The sequence below is a fragment of the Physeter macrocephalus genome, chromosome 15 (assembly GCF_002837175.3).
Source record: "Physeter macrocephalus isolate SW-GA chromosome 15, ASM283717v5, whole genome shotgun sequence".
NCBI lineage: Eukaryota > Metazoa > Chordata > Mammalia > Artiodactyla > Physeteridae > Physeter > Physeter macrocephalus.
Window position 1 is genome coordinate 15235586 of NC_041228.1, and position 13006 is coordinate 15248591.

Genomic DNA, 13006 nt, shown 5'->3' on the forward strand with positions numbered 1-13006 from the left:
GCATAAATTAAGATAGTCATTCAAAAGACCAAAATAACCTAAATGACCTTGAATAGTGGACTGATTAAATAAGCTTTGGTTCATACCCATACTAGACAAACATGCGGCCGCCAAAAAAGAAACGTGCCAATGTTCTTTATCTATTTAGTATATGAAGCCCAGAAGGCATGGAACAGAAGGCAATGTACCAACCCATTTGTTGAAAAAAAGCATACCAAAGATAGCTAGGCAGATAAACAGACAGATAAACATGGCTGTGCACGCATATCATTTCTAGAAGGACTCAAACCTCAGAGGGCAGGGACTGAGTGGTCGGTAAGCTTACTTTTCATGGTACCTCTTCATATTATTAGGGGGAAAAATGTACCATCTGCACATATTACTTTTTAAATTTAGAAACTAGATAAATTATAAAAATGATGTTAGCATAACTCAATGTAGCCTTCAAAAAGATCCTTTGTAATAATAAGGGTGATGTTAGTAAAATAAGAAGATCTTTCAGTCTTGTTTGGTTAATGCTTATATCACTCCAAGGTATAAAATCTTAGTGAAAACGTACACTTTTTTTTTTTTTTTTTTTTTTTGGCCACACCATGCGGCTTGCGGGATCTTAGTTCCCCGACCAGGGATCGAACCCATATCCCCTGCTTTGGGAGTACGGAGTCTTAACCACTGGACCACCAGGGAAGCTCCTAAAGGTATAAAATTTTAAATGAACACCTAAAATAAAAAAGAGTTACTCTTTCAATAATCCAGGAGTGAAAAAGGTTTAGCCCTTTAGTTGTGAATAAGATATTTAACTTGAAAAGCCAACACTCGATTTATTAAGAAATATTTTAGTTTTAAAAGATGGCCAACCAAGGCAGCGTGGGCAGGTTAAGATCATTTGTACCTGCTGCCACTCCCTACCCATCCCCAACAATGTATTCAAATGCAATGCCAACGGTTACTTATTAAACTCAAGAGATACTATGCCCTGGGAAAACCACTATAAACTTGGCCTGTAGGAGAACTGATCTCTTAATGAAATACAGAACAACTATCGCTGAAAAAAAGAAAATGGGCAATCGCCATGTAAGTATTTACTGCTTTCGGGAATCAAACAAAGTTCTAATTTTGGTTAGCATGTGGAGAAATTTAAACTATGAAATCATGATTGATACTTTTATACTTTATCATTGTGATCACTCCTAATTGTTGGTTTTCACAACAGCAAACCATGCTTTCAAAATGCATTTGGAATATATTTTTTCTCCATTAGTCAGAAATCTCTTTGGAGGCGTGAAAGAGAAGTATTTAAAACAAGGTGGTAAACAGTGCCTTGCAGAGAGCAAGCAGTTTAAATAGTATTTAAGGAATGTATGACTGAAGATGTTAGTTTGCAGCAAAGCTGCACAAAGCTTCATAGACTGTGCCCATCGGTGTTTTGGGAATACAGGCTCATGTTGCAAATATCAGTAGATAAAGATACAAGTACTCTCACAAACCTATACAACTTGGATTGAAAGGTGAAAATATCCCAGTATTGTTTCTAAACAGCACCAAATGACCAGATATTTGCAAATACTCACGGAATGGATTTAATATTTTACTTTTCTTCTGAAATGTCTAGGCTCATGTGAATAGCATGTCTATAAACTATTAATGGCTAAAAACTGACAAAAATACTACCATTTGGAGCTAACTATGCACAAGGCAGGTCAGAGTTAAATCTTGATTTTTTTTTTTTTTTTTTTTACAGTGAAAAAGGTATACTTAAAGCTATGGCAATAAGAATTTTAATAAGGTTTTGCTGCACCTAATGTGGCTTCCCACAGGAAGACGGATTTATTGTGTGTACACTAGGAGCAAAAAGAATAAAACTCCAAAATTTTCTGTAAACTAGAACTTTGTTAATAAGATTTTCTCCTTTGCTCTAAATCAAACTTGTGCTCAGATGGCTGCAAACCTACAAGCGTTTTCTTCGAAGAGGCATTATTTTTAAAATCATCTGTAAGTAGCATTTTCATACTAGCCAAGGTTACGAAGCTTCCATTTAGATTATCTTTCAGAGAAACTGAAACCTACTTTTAAAATACTTCTGATCCTGGAAAAAATTTTTAAAATAATAAAATAAAATACTTCTGATCCTGGGCTCCCTGGTGGTCCAGTGGTTTGGACTCCAAGCTTCCAGTGCACGGGTCATGGGTTTGATCCCTGGTCAGGGAACTAAGATTCCGCAAGCCGTGCAGCACAGCCAAAAGAAAAAAAAAAAAAAATTTTAATAAATAAAATAAAATACTTGTGAACCAGGCAGAGGACCTCAGGAAAAATCATTGCCTCCTGCTTTAGCAGCTTAAGAGGATGTTTTCAACCCTTGAAAGTCACCCCTTGAAAGGGGCAGCTGGCTTGTGTGAGTGGTCTAGCATTTTATGTATTTCTTTTTTGAATCCCCAGAGCCAATCTTACTCCCTGTCAGAAGGCAGTCAACAGTTGTACGAAGGGCAGGCCCAACCCTCGGCAGCCGTGCAGCCTCTAAGCCACCCATCAGGGAGTGGAAAGCCAGAGTTCCATCAGCCTGTAAGCACTTTATTTTCCCTCTAAATCATAGGTATGACTAGGCTTTCTCATGGGCCCATATTACTCACCAGTGTCTTGTTATACTGGACCCTCTACAATCCTCTGGTCTGAAAATGTCACCATCAGCCATTACTTCCAAGCAGGGAAATTTTCCCCTAGAAAATGTTTGTTATAATATTTGCAGCTAAGGTAAAAATGTAATTTAGGAACTCAGCTTCCCTTCCCAACAGTGTCCACTTAATGGTGTCCTGGAACAGAGTACATGATCCTACACTATGCCCCTGTGACATTGTAGAAAATATTAGTGGAATTTAACACGTGCATAAGGAATGAACATGTTCTAAGACTGTGTTTCTAGATGAGTAAACGCAAAACCTTTTAAAGGACAAATTACTGCATTAGACAATGACTTGAATATGTACAAACTTAAAACTACGATGCTTATAGTTTTAAAGCAACGACACAACCAAAACAAATTTGCAAACTAAATGCTAGTAAAATTCAAGTCCATGATGTGCAAAAGTATGTTATTGATTTAGTGTAATAGATAATGTTATTTTGCTGAGATTAAATGTAAAAACGGCGCAGATTGCTATATAATGTGGTTTTTCTGAGTTGCAGCATGTCTAAAATATGATGCAGTGTGTGACTTCTTGGTTCTCCTGTCACGTTTCTCTATCCAAACTACTGAGAAACTTTTGTTTGTAAGACTCCCTGTAAAACAATTGGGCCTTCTCTTGGCTAAAATGCAGGCTTTTTATATTAAACCTCCCTCTGTTCTCTGTTCTTTTACCATGAGTTTGTAACAATTAAAGTATGGCTATTTGGCATGCTTTTTAAATAGAAATACAAATGCAGGCATTGAAATCATGTGCTAGCCCTTGCTCATCCTGATGATCCAGTATGCTTTATATTTGTTTTTAAATATTAGTTTTTATCAGCACTAAAGACACTATATAAAAAGCCTACTAGGAAGGTTGAATTCCCAAAAATATGTCCATAAACCAGAGTCCACAGATAACTGTTTGACAAATATTGCTCTAAAGCCAACAGAATGTTGGCCAGGAAATTACATTTTCCAAGGTACTCTGATATGGAATCCTAGCCAATTCTGAAAACTGAAAAATTACTTTTTTTTTGCTTTGTGCTTTCCTCCGATCCTTTTGCCATCATTTTTTGAACTCAAGACATAGTGTTTGTGCCTAACCTATTCGGAGCAGTAATCACGGATACTTGGATACTATCATTTGCTGAAACACAGTGTTCAGAGTTTGCTTAGCCTGGAGGCCATGTCACTGTGCTCAGTGAGCTCTGTGCAGAGACAGAAAAATAGATCCACAGGAAGAAGCTTAGCTTCAGCCAGATGACTCTTCTATTCTACTGCGTGAATTGTTTCAAGAGAATCACCATCTAGAGGAAAATAGAATATTGACACAAAGAGTGAGATGACTTTGCCATAAGAGCGTGGCTATAGGTGGCAGAGTCACAGACAGGGAGCAAGATCTAGGGGTGCCATGGATAAATGTGGAAATAATCACAAACTCAAGAGGACTGTTGATTTCTGGAAATTTTTTTCCAGACTAATGAACAGGTGCTAGAAAGGACTGCTGCCTTGTTACTCATAGTATGGACCCTGGGCTAGCAGCAACATCCCCATGGCCTGGGTGCTTTTAGAAATGCAGAATCTCAGGCCCACTCAGACCTACTGAATCAGAACCTACATTTTAACAAGATCCTCAAGTGATTGCCATGCACGTTAAAGTCTGAGAAGCAATGGACTGGGGAACGAGTTCTTAAACTTGGCTGGGTGTTGGAGTCACCTGGGGAGTTCTAAAAACCACTGATGCCGGAGTCCCACCCCCAGCGAGTCTGAATTAATTAGTCTGGTGGTTGGCCTGGGCGCTGGGATTTCTAAATGCTCCCCAGGTGGTGCAGATGAGCACAGAGTTTGAGAAACAGTGAACTGCACACCACGATCCTGACAAGACTAGCTCAGCACACCGCTGATGAACGAAGTGTCATTCTGAGTGTCGGTAAATGAAAAGCAACTTGTAAATGTTAGAACATCTGCTCAGTGACCTGCCACAGTGTTTGTCAACATGCCACGTTTATGACTCACTTGTGCTAATATTTAGCCAACACAAATATTGTCTGAAATGGAGGCTAGTTTGGGACTTGTAGCAGGAGTTCCGAACCAGCAGGTTCAGATGAAGGTGGATCGGGAACACCTGGGAGCTACATGACAGGTGGGGACTAGGTCCAGATTCCTGAGAAAAGAAGGGAGGCTCTAGAGACAGGTGAGAATGTGTTTGGGAATTTGAGACAAAAGTAAGCACGGCTTTAACCGAGAGTGTACGTTCAACTGTGATCCTCAAACTCAAAGAATCGCAGTGAACCCCAAGCGGAAACCAGCCTAGACCATGCAGTAATATCTCTCCTACCAGGAAACCTTTTTGCCCCAGAAAGTTAGCCCTTCACATCACCACTATCCATAGGAGGAAACAAAAATGGCTTCTGACGTGAAAACATGACATGCACTAAAGCACACCTTCTCTATTTAATGACAACTCACCCACTTAAAGTCTAGCTACGTTTCTGGCACAATTACACAATCTGGGCTGTGGAGGTTTCTTGGCTATAATAGATTAAAAGCAGTCATTTTAAAGAGGTGGGGGGAAAAGGCTGGCAAGGACAAAACCACTGACAGAAGGAAGAACATGCAAACTGAAAACCTGACCCAAGAGCTCTAAAGTTATAGGAACCCAGGGTCACTTCGTGTAGGGGATGGATTCCAGCGTACCCCAGCGCACCTGGGCAACTCTGCTCTACAGCACGGCAACACGAATCCAAACGCCCAGCAATGATGGGCATCCCTGTAGGTTTAAAGGGGCCTTCTGCAATGATGAGGGTGATGATAATAACAGACATTTTTCAAGTGCTTGCTAGACTGTGTGCAGTTCTGAGAGCTGTGGTCCTAATGTAGAAGCATGGGTCTACTATCAGGTATTCCTCAGGGCAATAGTCCCAAATGTGGCCCCCAGACCAGCATCATTAGTATCGCCTAGGCTCCTGTTAGGAATGCGAATGATCAGCTCCCCACCCCCAGATCCACTGAATCAGAAACTCTGGGGGTAAATGCCCAGCAACTGCCGCTGAAAAAGCCCTCCAGGAGATTCTGGTGTTCGTTAGTGTTTTGAGAACCAGTGTCGAAGCAAAAGCCTCCCACGGGCCTCCCTAGAGCCGTGCCCTTGCTCTGACCACGAACCATCCCCACCCCTCAGCCTGCCCACATGCCCTGACCATGGCATTTCAAGCCTTCCTAGCCCCAGGCCCTCCTCCTGGGCTTCTTACACCAAATGCAACCCAGGGAACGACCCCTTTCTGCTCCTTCCTCTACCCCAGAGCAGGCCGCACACTCTCCTGCCTCCCATCTTAGAGCTGCACAGTGAACTGGAGGCAGAAGCCAGGGAGCCGCCCTCCGTCCTCTCAGCCAGCTCGACATATTCTTTTAGAGAAACTACCAGAATCCAGGTACTGTTTGAGGCTCTGGAGATAAAAAGAGGAATAAGATAAACGACCACAGTCCATGCCCTCAAAATAGCTCACAGTCTGGTCAGGAGGCAAACAAATAAATAATTATAATGACGTGTGGTGCATACACTAATAGAAACGTGTCCATCGTAACAAGGTTCAAAAGTTGGACACAGGAGGGAATGATGCCCTGTGGGAGAAGTGAGAGTAGAACAGGGTTTCTAGAGTGGAGAAAGGCATTCTTGGTAATGCAGGAGCACAGAGGGGTCCAGGAAGGCTGGTGCTGCTGGTGAGCTGAGCTCGAGCCCTGCCAAAGCACTCAGCACATCATACAGAAATTGCCTGGGCAGCTGCTACCCTGTTGCCCCAGGCTGTGAGCTTCTGAGGGCAGACGCTGTGTCTTACTCACTGCTGTAGCTCTGGGGCTTGACACACAACGGGCGTTCCATACATATTTTTGATAGAAAGATCGATGAGCAGGGACAGAGGCAGGAGACAAGACTATACAGGTGCACAGGGTTGAGACCCGAAGTCCCCTGCATGCCATGCAATGTGTATTGGTTTCCTAGGGCTGCTGTGCAAACTACCACAAACTGGGGGGCTTCAAACAATGGAAATTTATTCTCTCAAAGTTCTAGAGTCTAGGGACTTTGAAATCAGCATGTTAGCAGGGCCACACTCCCTCCGAAGACTCTAGGGAAGAATCCTTTCTTGCCTCTTTCAGACTCTGGTGGCCCTGGGGCACTGCATTCCTTGGCTCCCGGCAGGATAACCCTAATTTCTGCCTCCATCTTCACAGGGCCTTCTTCCCTATGTGTCTCTATGCTTTCTCCTCTTCTTCTAAGGACACCAGTCATTGGAATTAAGACCCTCCCTCAGCTTTCTTTTTTTTAAAACCACCTATAGAGGTTTGGCGTTCTTTCCTTATTTATTTACTTATTTATTTATCTTTGGCTGCATTGGGTCTTTGTTGCTGTGCGTGGGCTTTCTCTAGCTGCATCTAGCGGGGGCTACTCTTCGTTGCAGTGCATGGGCTTCTCATTGCAGTGGCTTCTCTTGTTGCAGAGCACAGGCTCTAGGCGCGCGGGCTTCAGTAGTTGTGGCACGTGGGCTCAATAGTTGTGGCTAGGAGGCTCAGTAGTTGTAGCGCATGGGCTTAGTTGCTCTGCGGCATGTGAGATCTTCCTGGACCAGGGCTCGAACCCGTGACCCCTGCATTGGCAGGTGGATTCTTAACCACTGTGCCACCAGGGAAGTCCTGAGCTCATCTTGAGATCCTTAACTAATTACATCTGCAAAGGCTCTATTTCCAAATAAGGTCACATTCCGAGGTTCTGAGTAGACATGAATTGGGGGGATGCTATTCAACCCATTACACCAAGGAAATTGCGCTTTATTGTCTTAAGCTAGTAGTGGTTTTTAAACTTTGCACAACAGATTCCTTTGGAAGGCTTGTTTTAAACACAGAGCTGGGCCCCATCAGCAGAGCGTCTGATTCAGTAGACACTCTATGGTGGGGCCTGAGAATCTGTATTTCTGACAAGTTCCCTGGTGATGCAGATGCTGCCAGTCTGGGCACCACGCTTTGAGAACCACTACCTTAGGCAGTAGAGAAGCCCTAATCGAGCTCTGACAAGGGAATGACAAGGTAAGCACTGCCCTTTGGATGGACCTTGCTGGAAGCTGGTGGAGAAGGGTCTGGAGAGAAACATGACCAAAGGCAAGTAAAGCACTTGAAAGTCAGCACTTCCAAGTAAAGCACTTGAAAGCCTGGAGAAAGTTGATGAACCCCTGCCCCCAACTAAAACAATGACGATGGAATTGGAGAGACGAGGACAGATTGGAGGGTCCAATCGACATAACTTGCTGACTGACAGGATATGGGAGGTGAGGGGCAAGAAAGACTACAGAGGGACTCCAGGGCAACTGGCTTGTGCACGCAAGTGGCTGACGGTGGTGCACCCGGGCGATGAGGCAAAGCTGGCAAAGGTGAGAGGATGAGTTTGGTTTGGGGATCTGCTGAGTCTGAGATTTCTGTGTTCCGCCTCGGTTCAGTGTCTAGCAGGTAGCTGGATCTGGAACTCAAGAGAGAAGTCTGCGATTGAGGTAATTTGTGTGTATAAATTCTGGTTTTTTGCCTGTTTGTTTTGTCTTTAAGTTAGTATGTATTTGTTCACAGACTACGGGACTCACAGTGGCTGAAATAACAAAGACCTTTAATGATTAACCCTAACAGGAAGTCTGAAAGGAGGGGACTCTAGGGCTGGTTCAGCAGTTCAGTCACGTCATTAAGGACTCAGGCTATGTCTGCCTTTCCATTCTGCCACCCTTGAGGTACTGGCAACATCTCCCCTCCTGGATGCAAGACAATGGCCATGTGTGTGTTCAAGTTAGTAATTTCACATGATAGGGTCACAAGAAGGAAGGAAGGGGATGGAGAAAAAAAATGTCTTTCTCCTCCTGTACCAGTCCCCTATCAGTGAGGAAAATCTTTTGGGAACACCCAGGCAGACATCCCTTTCTATCTCATTGGCCAGAACTGGTCAAAAGCCCATCCTAGACCAATCACTGGCAAAGGCGAAGAGGATAGTGATGGATCATGATTCATCCCAGGGCTGGGGAAATCATCTTGTCAGCTAGTGTTCTTTCCCTCTCTTTCTCTCTCTCTCACACACTCTTTTTCTTTCCATGTCCTAGCCTCATTCTCTCCTACTGAAAATGAACTTTTTCTTTTCAATGATGGAGGAAGGCAAAAGGAGTTGACGAGAGGGAGGCCTGGCCACAGATAGTTCAGGCACCACAGAGAGTTCCATGACCTCACATAACTCCAGATTAACTAGCCCAAGGAAAAGAGTTTTCTCTAAGCATCTGTACATACAATGCCAGGGAAAATTCTGATTGGCTGAGGTATGTGCCTACCTCTATGAATATCACTGCGGCCAAGGTTGACCTTACCTATCGTTAGGGATGGGCAACATTGCTTTATCAGTATTGCTTTCTTATAACTATTGTTTTTATTAATATTACTACTACTACTTCAACGTCTACGTCTACTATTTGATGGACTGAAATAGAAAGAGAATGAAGATTTGAAGATCAGATGGGAAGGCAGTAAAATAATTCACCCATTCAGTGATGGAGGTTTGGATTGTGGTGGGAATGAAAAGGAAGATAAAAATGTTAAGAAGAATTTTAAAGAAATAATTAATAAGTTTGGATCCAATGCATATTGCAACTCTCTTACCAGGGGGAAGAATAACATTCATTGTTTTGATTCTGGAGGAGAAAAAAACTTGCTCAAAGCAAATTTAGCTCTTTCACCTTGTTTCCTTTTCAGCAAATCTGAGCTTGTTCACATACTGTTGGTTATGCCCTACTACACAGCACTATTCCATGCTGCAATGGCTCAGCTCAGCCCCCAGTATTTTCACTTTTCAATTCCATCTGCCCAGTTATCACTGACACTGGAGGATGCCAGAGTACACTAGCTTCCTTTTTTCCTGTAAGCAATGAATCCCAAGTTCATACTCTCACTGAATTGGCAAAAAACAAAAGAAAAGAAAAAAAAAACAAAAAAAACAGCCTTTGGCAATAGAAGAAGGAAATGGATAATTCTTTTCCAATGAGAAAAGTGCTTCATTTTTCCTAACTCTTGAAGGCATGCTTCCTTTCACAGTTGAGAAATAGTCGTCACCTCCCCATCACCACCTTTCCCTCAACTTTTGTTGAGGCAGTACAGCAGTCATTGGATACCTAGAGGTGGAACCCTCTTCAGAGGTCTCTAACGCCCCAAACAATCCGTGGACAACCTCAAAGCAGACATTTTCCCCAGGACACAAAATCTGGCTTCAAGACAATGCATGTTATTCTGCCTCTAGAAGAAACTCTGAGTTGTCCAGCCCAACACAGTACTGAGGGGCCCCCAAGAATGAGCCAACTGGGGCTGCCAGTGAGGATGTGATACAGACAAAGAGGCAGGGGGTGATGACAGACTTCTCCCTTTGGACCCACTTTAACTCAAATTCTTCCTCCTAGTTACCTAATCTCAGTACTCATCTTTCAGATTTGTCATCTGGGTTCCTTTGAAATCAAATCAAAGAGAGAAAGACACCATGGTCCACTTCTAATCCTCCCTTTTAGGTAACCACAGCAATGCATTCTTTGTGACGGGGGACCTCGCTTTAGTCAGTACCTATGTACCATTTACCACTAGAAGCTCAGCCTTCTCAACACCTTAAAGCAACATGTTGACAGAACTGTTATAGCCATTAGATCAGGGCTGTAGACCGTGCACATATCAGATTTTAGCGCTCTTGGCACTTGCAACCAGATAATTCTTTGCTGTGAGGGGCTGTGCTGTGCCCTGTGGGATGTTTAGCAGAATCCTTGGCCTCTGTGACTAGACACCACTAACACTCCCCTATTTGTGACAAGCAAAAATGTCTCTGGACATTGCCAAAGGTCCTCAGGGAGGCAAACAGCTCCTGGTTGGTTGAGAACCACTTCATGAGACACAGACCTTAAATGGGAAAGCTGGGCTAGTGGGCAGATGTCCCCATAATGTCTTTATCTGGTTGAACTTCCACCAGCGATGATGCATTCCTGCCCCTCTGGTCTAGGCTCTCCCTCGCACTGATTTGCCTCTCTTATCACAGGGTAAAAGCCAACTCATCTTGAAGCTTGACCCTTGTCCTCCTGTTGATCACAATGGCAGCTGAGAGGTGGTGGTTTTCCCCCAAAAGGCTGTTAGCTCATAAGTTAAGTTCTAATGGCCAGAATGCAAAGGGCCTCCCTGCAGAAATACCCAGTAACAAGGCTGCTAAGCTACTGGTTTTCCTGCCTAGATGAACAGTGCTCATCTGGAAAGACATAATCATGAGTGAAATATAATCAGGAGTCAGTTTGCTCACCTCTCCTCTGGGTGTAGCCCCCAAAAGGGCTGCCCCAATAAATCTTCCTCTACCAGAGCTCAGGGCATGGTAGGCCCATCACATTGTTTGTGTTTCTGAGTATACTGCCAGTAACTTTGGAAACAATGGTACCCACCACCTTGAAGAGTCTTAAGTTCCCGTCTCCTTAAGGTCGGGTCTCAACCCCATAGTCACCTTTGATGGTAAATATCACATTGACATGTATAACCCAGACAACATAGCCTAAGGAAGCTTGTCTTTCTGGAAAATGACCTAACTATACCAATCTTCATTAAAAGGCGTTCTTAAAATGCCAACATAAAAATAACCCCAAATTTAGGAGAAAGATCACTTTTTTTAATCTAAAACGTTTCACTTATTTTTCAGAACACACAGCATATGTAAGCATATATCATATTGAGATCTGATCCAAGGGGATGTTTTTTCTATTTTCAGCCTTATTTGACGAATGATGCAAATATTTGTACCCATTTAGAATGATGGCCAAACTACTAACAGTCATACCTGTCACTTTATAACTGCATCTCTGAAAGGGTGAATAAACAGCAGCGAAGAGCTCCCTGCGTTCTCAGCACCCTTCAAAGGTTTCCTAACACACGTTCCTAGCTATCTTGTCTACATCCTTGGCTAACAGACTTCAAAAGCTGATCCAAGGGAGAATAGGATCTAAGAACGGCAGAATCAGCTTTGTTATCAGTCAGTGAGACCACGGTGACCATTAACTTTTTACTCTGACAAGCATTTACGTAGATTTTGATTTAAAACCAAAAAAAACAAGACTTTTAATCAAATGTATTGTTTCAAGGAAACCATGCCCAAGAAGCAATCAACTTAATTAAACAATATGCCACTAATTACCCAAGATTCATGTTTAAAGATGTGAATGACCCCTCTATGGTGTTTCAAATTGCCCATCAGTGTCTACTAAACGTAACTGTGGAAATGTCACCAGGATATTTTCCGGCTGAATTCAGTTCATTGACTTTAAATAGTACAATACTTTGCATTCGTGCTAACTGGTTTCAAAGTACAAATGAGTGACCAGTTAGAGGTGAAAGAACATTGTCCTTAGAGAGGAGCCCAGTTTTTCCCATAAGCAAGTAAATGACCCTGGGCAGATGACTTAAGCACCAAGCCTCAGTTTATCTGTAAAATGAGGGAATTGGACACATTGAGTAATGTTTCCCAGACTTCAGACTTAAGTGTGACCTTCTTGAACGTTGCCAGATACATGTGACACATGTTGTACTAACAGTTCTAGTAACTATTTTCTTTAAATCCACTCATCTTTTTGACACAAATTTACCTTAAATAGAAACTCTGTATTAGTACCATAAATGGAAAACCAATATCAGTTGATGTTAATACAGAAAGTGAGTGTATTACATTCAAACTAAATACTATTGCCAGCCAAAGGCTCAGATCCTGTCACCTGTTTTCTGATAAAAAGACCTTTTGCATGAAATAGAGAAGGTGTTTGCAAAGCAACTATCTGAGGCTTTCTGGACCACACAACTTTTATTGCAACTACTCAATTCTGCCATTGTAGTGTGGAAGCAACCACTGACCAAATGTATATGAGTGGGTTGGCTATGTTCCAATAAAACTTTACCTACAAAAACAGGTGATGGGCTGGATTTGGCCCCAGCCTACAGTTTGTCAACCCCTAGATTGGAGGAGTATGAAAGACATACTATTACCTGGCAAAGACTGACTACTCAGAAGAATCTAGAGATTATTTTATTTTATTTTATTTTTTTAACATCTTTATTGGAGTATAATTGCTTTACAATGGTGTGTTAGTTTCTGCTTTATAACAAAGTGAATCAGCTATCCATATACATATGTCCCCATATCTCCTCCCTCTTGCGTCTCCCTCCCTCCCACCCTCCCTACCCCACCCCTCTAGGTGGTCACAAAGCACCGAGCTGATCTCCCTGTGCTGTGCGGCTGCTTCCCACTAGCTATCTATTTTACGTTTGGTA

The 13006-nt window shown here is 42.7% G+C and overlaps 1 protein-coding gene across 1 annotated transcript; it reads left to right on the forward strand.

The window, feature by feature from the left end:
• Positions 1–1059: 1059 nt before the first annotated feature.
• On the forward strand, positions 1060–12735 carry ANXA13 (annexin A13). Its single transcript, XM_028500683.2, has 3 exons — positions 1060–1074; positions 2437–2559; positions 12646–12735. Exons 1-3 carry the CDS (start codon positions 1060–1062, stop codon positions 12733–12735), a joined length of 228 nt encoding a protein of 75 aa, XP_028356484.2.
• The last annotated feature ends 271 nt before the right edge of the window (positions 12736–13006 follow it).